The 14276-nt window shown below is 38.8% G+C and overlaps 1 protein-coding gene across 2 annotated transcripts in view; it reads left to right on the forward strand.

The window, feature by feature from the left end:
• The window catches only part of ITGA2 (integrin subunit alpha 2), a 70364-nt gene that overhangs the window by 27246 nt on the left and 28842 nt on the right, over positions 1 to 14276 (forward strand). For both annotated transcript variants that reach the window (XM_075526476.1, XM_075526475.1), the window contains 10 exons: positions 579 to 670; positions 4511 to 4625; positions 5015 to 5142; positions 6290 to 6438; positions 7536 to 7686; positions 8119 to 8284; positions 9537 to 9610; positions 11065 to 11203; positions 13237 to 13382; positions 14111 to 14254. In XM_075526476.1, coding sequence (XP_075382591.1) covers positions 579 to 670; positions 4511 to 4625; positions 5015 to 5142; positions 6290 to 6438; positions 7536 to 7686; positions 8119 to 8284; positions 9537 to 9610; positions 11065 to 11203; positions 13237 to 13382; positions 14111 to 14254 — 1304 coding nt within the window. The remainder of the gene's footprint in view (positions 1 to 578; positions 671 to 4510; positions 4626 to 5014; positions 5143 to 6289; positions 6439 to 7535; positions 7687 to 8118; positions 8285 to 9536; positions 9611 to 11064; positions 11204 to 13236; positions 13383 to 14110; positions 14255 to 14276) is intronic.

Genomic DNA, 14276 nt, shown 5'->3' on the forward strand with positions numbered 1-14276 from the left:
GGCTTACGAACGTGGAGTGCAGGAGGGACGAGTGCGTGAGTGGATATGAAGCCTTTTCTGCCCATGTGTGTTTGCAAACTAAGTATAAAATGGGATTCACTTTTGGATACAGTGAAAATACGGGGCAGCAGAGTGTGCTGAGATGCCTACTTCATGCTTATTTGTGGTGCGGAGCATTTCTGTCCTCCACTGCTCCTTCCAGGTTTTGGTCTAAAGCCTGATACTGGATCAGAGGCGTCTGGTGTCCTGAGGAATGTAACAGTAGCTGCTCGGCTGCAGCTACTCAGCCAGCCAAAAATACTCAATAGGTAGTCCTTTTCTTCCTCTCTTTTGCCTTCAGCTCTCTTGAGGGCAGGTACTCTAAATGGCCATACTTAATTCACGTCTATAGTTAATGGTTAGCAAATTTTTGACAAAGATGAGCTTTCGTTTCTTTTGTCTCAGAATTGTATGCAGCCATTTGGAAAAAGCGTCTTAGATTCTGAGAAATCAAGCTTTTGAAAAGGAATTCTAACTTACTAAATTGCTTCTACATCTTACTTACTATTCTGTCATTACTTAATCTCTTTTTATTTCAGCTTTAATAAATATTCCAAATGTGACTGAGATAAAGGAAGACATGAACCTTGGCTTGACTCTGATACAGAACTCAAAAACAGGAGGATTTTTGGTACGTATCAAGGACGTATTCAGTACACACAGAAATTCCTGAGGAGAATGAAGAAACCAGAATTCTAGACATTTTTTGATAAGTCTAAGCTGAAGTTATTTTATTATGCAGCATAGATGAATACATATTTTGCATATTTTAAAATATTCCATCCCACTGTCATTACCTAGGGTCCAAAATCAGGAAAATTACGAATTCTTTCGTCATTTATCTAAATATCCTATGCAACAGCACATAATTAAAGATTCTGTAATTTAAGTCAGACAGCATAGGCAAGAATATTTCCACCATGGACATCTTTAAGGCAGTCTTGTGTAGTTCTGATTATGTTTTCAAAAGACAGTATGGGATCTCTCCTCCACCATACACACTTGCACAGTGACTGTTCTCCTGAGATGTTAGGATTTCTAGTCCTGTGGATCTGCGATATGTTTTATTTGGTTAGCAAGCTGGAGGAGGATGCATTTTCTATGTGTATATTCTGCAAACCACTCTCCTTTGAGCCTGTAAAACAGATGTCATAATTGAAAGGAAGTTAACGCCTGTTTAATATGCTTTTTTACAATCTTAATAAGCATGAAAACTATTGCAGTGTAGGTGTATTCCACTTTGATGCATACATTGTAGGCTTGTGCAGTAATTTAGTGAAACAATAAACTACAGACAAAAAAGCTTTGAGGCTCACTTTAAGCTTTGCATTTTTTGTTGCATCTTCCTAGTAATCACAAAAGTATTCAAATCTCCATTGCCACATAGCCCAGTTCACCGAAGTACTTAAAAGCAGGTCTAATTCCAACCTTTCCACCAGCTCTCTTGGAGTTAGTGAAGTTAATCATAACTTCAAAATACAGCAACAGTGCTGCTCTTGATTGTTGGTTGGAGAAGATATTGGTTAAAAAATCTTACTCTGTTTCTTGGATAATACCTTTAATTACTGTTGATACTGTCCCATGCATACCCACTTTTAATCAGTGTAAGTAATTGCAGTGATGAAAACATCTCATGCAGAAAAATTTGTATTTTCTAAGAATACTTGAACTTCTCTCAGTTAAAAAGAATTTCCTCATCCATGTGTTATTGATTGACTCTCCTTAAATTGCGTAAAGTAACAAAAAAAAAAAAAAGTTGAATGCTAAGACATGAACAGTTAGCCACGTCTTTGGCGACAGGAATTCTTTTTGACATAAGGAGAACAGGGTGCTGGAGACGGGTGCTTATCTGTGACTCAGCCTCAACAAAAAGCTCCATGACTTAGGTGTGGCAAGAATAGGACAACAAGCGGAGGCTGTCTGCTTGTAATTGCAAGCTGCTGCCAGCCAGGACTTTGCTCTGAGGTGCTGTCTCTGGCAGCTGGCCTCTGCGATGGGCTCTTTGGGTTATGCTCAGGGCTTCTCCCTCCCAGCTCACTGTGCTCCTTCCTCCTGCAGCCGCTGCTCTCGCAGCCTCCATCCGCTTGCACCAGTCTGTGCTGCATCCCTGGGCTGCTTGGCTGGAGCATGACCCAGCCTGGCGTGTCTCCCATAGCTTGTGAGTCCTGCTGGTTCAGCTGTTTGATGCCGTGTGATTGCTTCCCACAGGTATCCTAAGTACACGGCAGTCATTTCCGCATGCTCGTTACATTTTTCTGAGGCATGCTTAGTCCTGTTGGAAAGGTGCTTAAGAATTTCACTGATGGTTAACAACTTTCTTCCAGATTTCTGATCTAAGTTTCTATCAGTTTGTTCTTGTGGCAGTGCTGTACCTTTAGTTGAAAGGAACAGCTCCCATCTCCCTACACATAAAATCTCCCTTCTGTATTTAACACCCCACAATTGTTCTCATTTGTCCTTCACCTTGCTAAACAAACACAGAGTTTTTTGGCTGAAATGCGCTTTTTAAAATGCACCTCTCTCGAACATGAATGATCAGATCTATGCTGTATGCCACGTGAGTCTTTCCAGGGCACTATATATTGTATTTGGTATTTCCCTGTCTCAACTTCAAGTGCTTCTTGTCACATTATCTTTAGGCCATATCTGCTTTGTATGCTGGCTGCATGCTTATGGTCACCCTGCCATCATCCAGTGCCCGATCCGCCTGCTCCTCTCTTCCACTCAATGAGCTCCCAGTTTATGTGCACATTTCTTAACATTAGTCCTTAAGGGCAGCTCTATGCCCCTTTCTAGTATTACACTTTTCAAGGTCATCAGTTCTTGATATGTGATCTCCCAGTTTTCCTCTGCATTAATGATGCATCTTAAATTTCTGACTGTAACAATGCTAGAACATTAGAGCTTTTCCCTTTTTTTTTGTTTAAATGAAGATCAGCAAAGTTTATTAGAACATTTCTTTTTTTTGCTCCAAGATTAACGTCACAATTTGGAGTTAGCACTAATACAGAAGAAAACTAGAAAAGGGGCAAATGAGATTGATCTAAAAGGAACTTTAAATGAAAAATAACTTTAAAGACTAGTAACTCTCCTCCAGCTTCATAGTTCCCCATATAGATGATTTATTTTGTATCTCTCACCTCTGTAAATATCCATCTTTTCCAGTAAAACTAATCATGCCCCATGTAGCAGCTAAAAGGACCACTTACCTCAAGATCAGATAACGTAGATACACTTCCTTTGTCTTGTCTAGAAAATCTGCCATGATGTCAAATATGCTAGCATAGTTTGATGTGGTCTACCACTGGTAAGCCAGTGTGTGATTTAGCTCATTTTCCATTTACTTCTGCCTTTAATTACCTTTTTTTCAATATTCTTGATAAAAGGGTAATAGTGCTGTTCATTCCCTCTTCTCTTCCTAAATAGAGATGGTGTGTTTTCTGTTATTCAGGCTCTCCCAACTGGATAGGGCAATCAGAAAGTATATGTAATGACGCTATCATTTCTTTCAGAACTGTTGGGCAGAGGTTATGTAGAGGTTATGTTTTTTCCTTGAGTTCGTAACATGATTTTCTTTTAAAAAGAAAATCCATCCCCCCCCAAATATTCTGATGGCAAAATACTGTTCGAGTATCTGTCTTTTTTATCTAGGTACTTTTGTACCTATCGTTCTAATATCAGAGGTGAGGCTGTCATGCAACCAGCTGGTTGATCCAGCTGAAAATGTTTCTTTTTACAGAGATCATTTTCAGCAAAGAAGCAAGATTATTTTCTACGAAAGGCAATGAAACACGTTAGCTGAGGGTACGTGAGGACAAGGCCAAACTTCTCCTTTTAGCTGCAGCTAAATAGGACAGTGCACACTGAGGCTGCACCCTCACTGGAGATGATGAAGAAGTTTAGCTTGTAAATATTTTGGCAAAGTGAATTTCCCCTGGGAACAAGGCTTCTCAAATTAGTAAGTGTGTGCGTGTGCGTGCGCACCGGTCACAAAACTCTCCCGCCCGGTCACGCTGCCGGTGCTAATGGGGCAAGGGAAGCTCCGCTGCCTGTCTGCAGCGACCCGCATGCCCGTGGCTCTGATGCCACCTCCTGGTCAGTGGAAGCACTTCTCTGCAGGCTCATAAACCATGTGCACACGCCAACCCCAGTTTTGAACCAGTAGCTCGCAGAGCAGGTGGCTTAAAGCAGCGCAGATTCCTGGCACAGCAAGTCACGGTCCCTGGATGCTACGGCTGCGCCTAGTCTGGAGGGGCCGGCTTGCAGAAGGAGGCACTAGGATGATCAGGAATAGAAAATCCTTTCAGTGAGAAAGTCTGTGAAAGGGGTTACCCTGTCACCGTGCTTGCAGGGGATTTGGCCTGATAACCTAAGAGGGCTCCTCGGATCCTGCTTATTGTGCTTTTGTATATGGATATGGTGAGACAAGTATTTGTTATTTTTATAGTTTCTTTTTGTTATTATTTTTAAGACTTGTGGTCCCTTGTGGGCACAGCAGTGTGGAAGCCAATACTATGCAACAGGAGTCTGTTCTGAAATCAGTCCAAGTTTCCAGATCCTAAGAAGCTTTTCTCCTGCTGTTCAAAGTAAGGCAACATGTGCAAAACAGGTTCAATTAAAAAAAAAACATATAAAATAAAATCAAGATACGTTGTGTCGGGGACTCTTAATTTGGGACTTTTTTAAAAATGTATGTGCAAAAAGCAAAGTCCTGTGATTCACACATACGGACTGACAAATCGTGATCTAATGCTGATGTGAATATGGACTCAGTCCTCTGAATTCAGAGGCGTTGCACCAGCGCAGGCTCAAAATCTGCATATGCTTCTATTGAGTCCTTATTCTGGCAAAACCTTCCTGATCTGAAGTGTTGCTTGTGTAAGACCCAAATATGCACCTCTGGATTTAGCCAAAAAGTTGTAAGTATATCGAGACTGAAAGTGCATTTAATGTCCTCTTTTTATTTTTGTTCTAGAGTGTTCCTCTGTCATAGATGTTGTGGTGGTTTGTGATGAGTCAAACAGCATTTATCCCTGGGATGCAGTGCGGGCATTTTTGAAAAAATTTGTACAAGGCTTAGACATAGGCATTAACAAAACCCAGGTAAGTCAAAGACATCTTTGAGAAAGACAAAAAAAAAAAAAAAAAAGGCAATGGGGTTTATTAGCAATTTTAAAGGAAACCAAGCGTGCTTTAGTGTAACTACAGTACCTCCCACAAAGCCACAGATTACACAGTTGTCGTGTATCTTTCAGTATTGGGTTTTTTATCTCACAGCTAACCTATTTCAAAAGGGATTAGAAATTTGATTCAAAACATAAACCAACTGAGATAGAAGTCTAGGTTATATCTAGGGGAGTCAGATCTCTTTCATGCATTAGGTGTAAAAGTAATTAAAATATAGTCTGTGGGCATGTGGTAAAAGAAGAATAGATTTTTTTGTGGGCTTTTCATATGGCTCTTACTTTCCACCTGCTGCATCTTTAAAATAGGTTTTTCCTGCTTGGTTACTATCTGATCTTTTGAGTTCTTTTTTCCTTTTAATTTGATGATGGTAAGGAAAAATTTATTGCCTTTTTTTTAAACATTTTCTGTCTTTACAGTTGTCCATTTTCCATAAACAGTTCTGGGAACAAAGACTGGGGCACTGGAAATCTCTCTCCCAAAGGCTGCCTTCTTCCTTGGGCTACTTTGGAAGTGAGGTGCTTAAAAGCTAGGCTTCCTGCTCAGTCCTTTCTGAACATCACCTTTAGCTGCTTCTCTTTTTTTCTTTCATACTAAATGTACATCTTATCATATGTCTTTAGCTTCACCTGTTTTAAAAATAAATAGGGTTTGCAGTGCTGTCAAGTAACTAACCTTTAGGATTTCCTTAGAAGAGATCAGATTGAAGTGCTGTCCGCTTGTAGAATTTTTACTATTTTATCATTTTTTCCCAGAGCTGCCTGTATTATTGCTATCCATCAGCTATTCCAGAAGTAACCAAGCAAACATTTAATGCCTACTATTTCAGATTGTTTGCATTAACATATTGTAGTTCATAATAAATGCCATAAAGTGCAAGAGCATTTTAGCTTTCTTTGCTTTCAAAATGTGTTAATATTAATTGATTTTATAAGTGTTTAAAGAAATTATAACCCCATGTGCATCTGCAGATCTTTTACTCCAACCTGATAAATAAGTAAGCATCATGATTCTATGTAACTGATTGTAATGCATGATAATCTAACATAATTTCTTTATTGCATAGGTGGGTTTAATTCAGTATGCTAATGATCCCCGTGTAGTGTTCAACTTGAATACATATCAAACAAAGGATGAGGTTGTTAAAGCAATGGATGCAACGTATCAGAAAGGAGGAGATCTCACTAACACTTTCAAAGCCATTGACAATGCAAGGTAAAACACATCGATGATTACTGTACAACTGTTGTAACTTACATTACAAGGCAACGAGCACATCCTGAATTTCATTCCCACTTGGAGTGCACGTGCTTGGAGCCTCTGTGGAGGTTCCCAGCCCCAGGCAGAATCCTTCAGGTACATTTACAGGGCCCCATGCAGAACAGTAGAGGGATATGTAACCTAGACTTGCTGAAAAGCATGTCTTTAACCATTGGGTTAAACTAAAGTAGTTCTGGCACCCAACAGAATTGTTTGGGCTGTCACAGATGTCTAAACATGACAGTGCATCCAACACCATGGACAAGCTTTTAGGAAAGATCCAAAACCCTTGAAAGAAGTAAAGTTTATCAAGGGATTCAATGGGACCAGTAACATTCGTGTTTGCAGGTCAGGCTTTGGTTGATTGCAGAGAAAATAAAATCTCTTGTCTGTTGTCAGTTTGTCACTGCAGCACCAGCAGCATGAAAAATAGGGAAAACTTAAAACAATGTGCTGTGAGACTGAATACATGTACAAACCAGGTCTGTTTCTCAATAGCAAGATGCTGTTTTGCAGTTGAATCAAAGACAGGACTCGAGGCCAAAATATGTGCTGAATCAAATGGCCTTCAAAATTTTGTTTAGGAACAGACTCAGCCTTCTATGGAGTCGATATTTGCAGTAGTATTGAGTACTATTATTAATACTCTTCCCCTTTTGTTTGAATTTGGTGGAGCCAATTCCTGGTTACTCTGGCATTACAAAACATTAATAGTTCTGACAAAATAACCCTTTTTATTTAGAAACATTTGTACAAAAAAATATTGTTTTCCCTGGAATGTACCTTTCTATCAGAAATACCATCCAGTCGTACTGTTTGGGTTTTTTTCTACTTTCTTGATTACATTTCTGATAGCTTCTTCTCAAAGCGCTGCTCAAAGAGCCATCAGGAGCATAATGGAAAATTCTTATTGCAGGTTGTCAATTTAAAAATAAAAAAGCACTACAGATGCACCTTGTTCTAAGTCAGTGATGGACATAGTCATTACAGTACATATACCGAATTCCATCCATTATAAATTGACATGTGATAAATCCAATATTTTATAACAGACAATATGCCTTCTCACCTGAATCAGGAGGACGTCCGACAGCCACAAAAGTAATGGTTGTTGTGACGGACGGTGAATCACATGATGGCTCCAACTTGAAAACAGTGATAGGTAAATGCAATGAAGACAATATAACCAGATTTGGCATTGCTGTAAGTAATACAATAATTATATATATTATTGCGATTTTTGAAAGATCATTTTGTTGTGTTTGTATGAAAGTGCATGTTCTATACATAAGTTGTATATAATGCATGCATTGTTACACTGGTGAGACTGAACTAGGTGAAATTAATCTTTATGAACTAGTGAAATATTGGTCGTCTTTAACTGGCTGAAAAAGCAAAACCAGTATTACCTGAGCGACTTCAGTGGTTTTCTCCTTTGTCTTGGTTTATGTATTTTTCCTATCTGAATGGTCCCTTGTATAGGAATACAGTCTGTTAAGCAATTCAGTAATATGAATGAAGGTAATTTTATTTTTCTTCTTAATATGTAGAATATTTACTCAAATAATACAGAAGGAAATGGAGTAACACCATGATTTCCTTCCCTCTTCCTATGTTTGTTCTTTTTTATCCAAGGTTTTGGGATACTTAATCAGGCATGAACTTGATACCAAAAACTTAATTAAAGAAATCAAAGGAATTGCTAGTCGTCCAACAGACAAGTATTTCTTTAATGTGTCATCTGAGGCTGCACTACTGGAAGAAGCAGGAACACTCGGAGAGCGTATTTTTAGTATAGAAGGTAAAATACTCACTGTCTCTGAAAAATTAGATCACGTTCTCCCAGCTGATGAACTAAGGATTTTATTTAGCTTCACCTTAGTGTAGTACTGTGAAAACGAGGGGCAGCTGGAGCTCCCCAGGAGGGCTCTGGTTTGCACAGGTGTTGCCCCAGCTACCCCACCCTGATGGGCCTGAGCTTCAAGTTAGTTTCTGCAGTTTATGGGAAATATTCCCCAGCTGCTGAAAATTTCAGTCAAGTCATGGGCTTCAGCCATCCACTGGGGGCTTGTCCATATGCATCCATATGTATTTGGACCTATTGCCACTGGAGGAGTAAAGGTATCTTTATGCTTGTCAGATTCACCTGTGTGTAAAAAGCAAATCAGAAGACGAGGTTACTGATTACAGCACTGAAAAGCTACAGTAATGCAATCTGTGTGGCATCTACCAGACTCCATCCCTAGCATCACCCACAGTCCTCTGTGTACTGTTTGGAGGAAGGTGCTGTAGAGGCGACTCGGAGGCACTTCGTCCCCCAAAAAGCCAGCTTTTTAAAGTCAAATTTAGACCTTGCTTGGGAGACTTGTGACCTGCTCTCAGCCCTCCGTAAGGAGCTTTTCATGGCTGAAACCCTGCTGTGCTCGGGATGAAATCTTCCCTTCTCTGTCACCTTCGTCTATTCTTTACCAGGCCCATGCTGCTAATCAAGTCAAGGGGACCGGTTGAGCTCCCCCTCTTGGGTTTTGCTGAGTACTCCTGTTGAATTCCTATTACTCGAGTCCCATCCATCTAGCTTAGGAAATATTCCTGGACGTCACAGTATTTTTCAAGACAAATACAACAGTTTTTATAAGTCCTATGTGACAATAAACATTCATATTCTATTTGAAAGTTGTGAATATACAGTTATTAAAGCTCATAACTTCAGTGTATTATTAGTGCTTCCTAGGAAACATAAAAAGAGATTAGCTACAGTGACAAGACTGCGCAGACTGATTCAAGCCATCTTTATCATCATCTGCCTTTTTTTGGAAGAGACTCATAGCATCGTGGCTCCATCTTATCAATTTGCCATTGAATCCTCCAAATATTGTACAGTTTATCAGCTCTCAGATTTCCATTGCTTGTAAAGGTTGGAAATGCTTTAGCAGAATTGGTGGATTTGAAAAAAATAACATACACTCCCTATATAGCTACACTCAGAGGCAGCAAGATTGGATCTCTTGTGTGGTTCTACAGGGTTAACCCTATGTGAATATTTGTTTTACCAGGTACAGATCAAGGTGATACATTCCAAATGGAAATGTCACAGGTGGGCTTCAGTGCATATTACTCACAAAAAAAGGTATGTGAATTTAATGATACAAATAGGTGTAATTACATAGACATGAATGCTTAGAAGTGCAACAAAAAAACCCTAATAAAACATAATGACCAATTTTAAGAGTTTTTACAAGCAGGAGAATGTCAAATTATCCTCTTTATCCTCTTTTTTTCTTTTTTTACTTGAATACCACAAAAATTACTTATAATAGGTGGTGTATATCTCTAAAATGAAAAAAAATATACATTGATATGTGAAGTTGAGTAACAGTTTCTTTTGTGTAATGATTTTCAGATGTGTTAATCCAATGATTTCAGTGATTTCTGAGTTCACGTAGCACAAAAATTTCAATTGCTCCAAGTTAGTATTTTGCAGTTGAATAACTCAGAAGAATTGAAACCATATTGTAAAGCTGGTTTATTTCTAGGAAGACACCAAGATATAAATCAATCAAGTCTGAAAAGAATTCGTTTAACATTTATAAAGTTAATAATATTTGTTTAAAGCATATTTCGCTTAGAAATTAGAAAGGATAATAGATATATTTTTCCCGCTAATCAATTTTAAGATTATCTTGACCAAATAGGTCCTCTTTATAAAATTCAAGTGTGTTTCAACCAGCTTTCAACTGAAAATACAGGAAGGCTGTTTCTTTCTCATAGCCCTTAAAGCTGAATGAAATAATAGTTTAGAAGTCCTCTGTGTTTGCACAAATCGAAGTTTTAATTTACCAAGCACTTGATGCTAGGAAATGGCAAAAATTAAGAAAGATTTGGGGATTTCTTCAGGAAAATTACACATCCTATTTTTGTTGCAGTTTTCTGTAATGGTATCTCAGTTTAGTAAAGAATTTTAATAATGTGAATAATCTAAACTATGTTTGTTTTCTGTGTACAAGTCTAAGATTAAGTATTTCCATATTAAGTATTCTGTGTAATAAGCCATATTAATTTGGATTTTAGATTTAACTGTTCTCTCAAGGACATCTCCTTACTTAAAGAATGAAAATTTGTGTCTTTTTCCATCAGCTTTTGTGTGCTGTTATTGGCGCTTTTGTTGTCAAAAAGGGGGCTTCAGCTTTTTCTTACAGTTTTGTTTGTGTGATCCTCAGTCTCCTGAGGATCGTGAGTGAATAAAAGCATAGACTTGGCAAGCCCAGCCCCAGGGTGGACAGGCTTAGGAAAGGATCACAGTGTTTAAATAAACCCATTTTACCTTGAGTTGCAGTGCCCTGGGAGATAAAGCAGTCACTTATCCTCTTGCAGTAGAGCGGTGATAATCCCTCTTAATAGGGCAGTAAAGCCCTGCATGTAAGTGGTAACTATAAGCAGCTCCAGTCAACTGCTTGCAGTCATTAGACTATACATCACTGCCGTAAACATAGTGATGTAGGAAATTACGTATGGTAACTTCAGCTTCGCTCACACTTTTCCTGAAACAGGTAGTTCTAAAATGTTGATTTTTATTTTTTAAAGGATGTTCTGCTGCTGGGTGCTGTTGGGGCCTATGACTGGAGCGGAACAGTAGTTCAGGAGTCTTCAGAGAGAGTCACCACCTTTCCAAGCCATGTGTTTGAGAAGATTCTACAGGACAGAAATCATAGCTCATATCTAGGTAAGGGGCTGAAATACAAATCTGGAAATGTATCAAACTTTTATTAAGATATTAAAGAACTTGGAAAATTCTGCTCTAGCCAGACTCCTGTTAAGAACTGATTTGAGAATATGAGAAGAATTTTGCATCCAAAAAGGTTTTATTTATTGGTCAACAGTTCATTGAATGAAATCTTTATTGTGTTTTTAAACTTCTATTCATATCAATGTGGTAAGCTGAAAAAAAATCAGGCTTTGTCACAGAGACATGAGAAGTCACAGGATTTGAAAAGGCTGTTCAGTGTATCATACTGATCATTATGGGTACCTTCTGTTTTAGTATTTGACTGTACTTCCCTGATTACACATGGATGAGAAGTTGATTGATTTGCTGTCGTTTCATCTGTGCCTGCTCTTTTCTTGGCCTTTCCCAGTTCAGTTTATAGTTTTAGGAATATTGCTGCAGTTTAACAGGGGTCTTATTTATAACCCCCATATATTTTCTGATGCATGTTTTTGTGACCCAATAAAGCCACTCAGTTTGTCTTCTCAGTTCATTGAAATGTTTTCTGCAAACCTACAACATGCCTGTGCTGGCCATTCATCCCTGAATAATGCTACTACATTAAGCACCCATGACTTCCTCAACCTTGAAGTTATTCAATGAGATGCTATTTTTGCAACTAACATCTCTTTTCCCTATGGCTCAGCATTACTTGCATCCAACACAATGAACAAATCTAAACCTAACCTAATGAGCAGTAGCTCTTTTCCATGTGTGACCTCTTCAGACTTTCTATTCCTCCCTTTTCTAGAATAATTCTTCAAAGGTCAGGTCATTTCCTTTCAGCACTTCTCCACAAGGCACTTTTAGAGTATTGGGCTTAATCTTTTTGGGGCAAACAATGTTGTTACCTTTTATGTCCCTTCATTTCCCTTCCACCTCCTTCCGTCCCCCACTAAGAGCTCTTGTACCTCTCTCGTACCAGCTGTCTCTCACCAGCTTGGGGGAGCCCAAGCTGAAGGGCTGCTAGCACATTACAGCTTGCTAGATTGGCCCCCGTTCTGCACTGCACCCTCTGACTTCAAATGGCTGTCTGCTGTATTAAGAACGTGTGGCCTTAACTTGCAGAATAAAGTCTTGTTTTGTTGTTGCTTGTTGAAATTCTACTCTCCAATGATGTTTGCTCCATAGAAAAACAGTGTCTGAATACAAATCTGAATTAGACTGGTATATGTAATGACCAAGGCATAATCCTTTTAGACTGTGCTCCTCGCATTGTCCTGCAGCTTGCTAAAGACCTGCATATTCTGCCCAGTCATAGGGATTTTGTTGCTCAGTTTAGCTATAGCCTTTATAAAGGATAATTTTGTTTTCTTCTGTTAAAATAAATTTGCTGTAATTAAACCACAGAAATGTAAAATATGTACTAATGCTAGATTTATAGTGCTAATACATGTTTAAAATATTTGCAGATATTAAAAGATGTTGCCTGAAAGCAAATAATGTTAGAATAATGGGAATGAGGATTAAAATGTTCAAAGAAGTTCAATCAACCTAAGCCCTTCAGCTGACAAGCTATTAATATAGCCTGTTCTATTCAGCCAAAGTACTGGGCTGTGGTTTAGTGAGCTGTGGGAAAATGCACTGCAAGCTTGCACTGAACTAGGTGTTCCTCCCCAGTTTGAAGGCTGGCCCAAATGTTCATCTCATGTTTCTCTTTATTTCTTCATTCCAAGGATATTCTTTGCACCCTTCTTCCTATCTCTTTCACAAGCATGACGTTTTTGTAGTCTACGTTTTACTGAATAGGCTAAACTATTGTCCATGCTATTCTGCACACCTGCTTTAACTTGATATGTGTGTCACTGTTCTCTCCAGAAGACTATTGTAAACTTTATGCATATGTGACAGCTTAACTTCCCGTCTGGAAGCGTCATTCTCTGCGACTAACATACCAGATTGACTCATCTTCTGTGCCTTTATGGATAACAAACTGACGACTTGTAGTTAATGATCTCTCTCACATGTTAACTGTTGGCTTCTCTCCCCAGGTTATTCTGTTGCTGTTCTCTCAACTCAGAGCTCCGTCTATTTTGTTGCTGGCGCACCAAGATCCAACTACACTGGCAGAGTAGTGGTTTATGATGTTGACACCAATGGTAACATCGCAATTGTGCAGTCCCAGAGAGGCGAGCAGGCAAGTATATTTTGGTCATGAATGCAGATTTTGCAGGCATCTGTTTTTATTGACACAGCAGTAAATTGCAATGCATTTGTTTTGAAAATTCCTCTTTCTTGCAATGCATTTAGAATCCACTTGAACTTTTCTCTACCACTAGACTATTTCAATGAGGTTAACTGTAATTCTTAAACAGTGTTTTAGGAAGTAATCCAATTAGTGATAAAAGATAATCTACAAAGCTACTTAATGTATCATTCTGTCATCCCTTCTAATTGGGAGAGACTCAGTGAGCTCCACTCTGCCTGAGAAGTTGTGAAGTAGATGACATCAAAAGAGAGATTTGGAAGTTCATTCTCTTTCTCTCCATTTGGAAAAGAGCACTGAGTTTAGATGGTTTTGGTTTTGTCTGTTTTAAGACAAATCTGAGAGTAAATCAGAGATAGGGTAGTTTCATGTGCACAGTTTAATATAAAAAATGTACCTCCCATAGCTTATTCTCTGTTTGCATTCTTATTGCCCAGTGGTAAAGCCATAGCAGCAGCTACTAGGCAGAAACAGTAGACACACGGTAAGAGTATGATTCTTCAAACACTGGAGTATGTTATATAGTGGTTCATTCCAATGGGCAGCTTCATTCATTAGTATTGGACTATTTCTGGGTGTAAGTTTTCCCAGTCAGGTGCTAAAACATTATGCTTTACAAAATCCTCATAAAAACGTGACTTTCTTACTGCTGATTTCAGATTGGCTCCTACTTTGGCAGTGTGGTGTGTTCAGTGGACGTTAACGGGGATTCTGTGACAGATGTGCTGCTTGTGAGTGCACCAATGTTTATGAATGACCTGAAGAAAGAGGAAGGGAGAGTATACATGTTTTCCATCACAAAGGTACGAATGGCACTGTAGCAAA

Source organism: Mycteria americana, chromosome Z, assembly GCF_035582795.1.
Source record: "Mycteria americana isolate JAX WOST 10 ecotype Jacksonville Zoo and Gardens chromosome Z, USCA_MyAme_1.0, whole genome shotgun sequence".
NCBI classification, from domain to species: Eukaryota; Metazoa; Chordata; class Aves; order Ciconiiformes; family Ciconiidae; genus Mycteria; species Mycteria americana.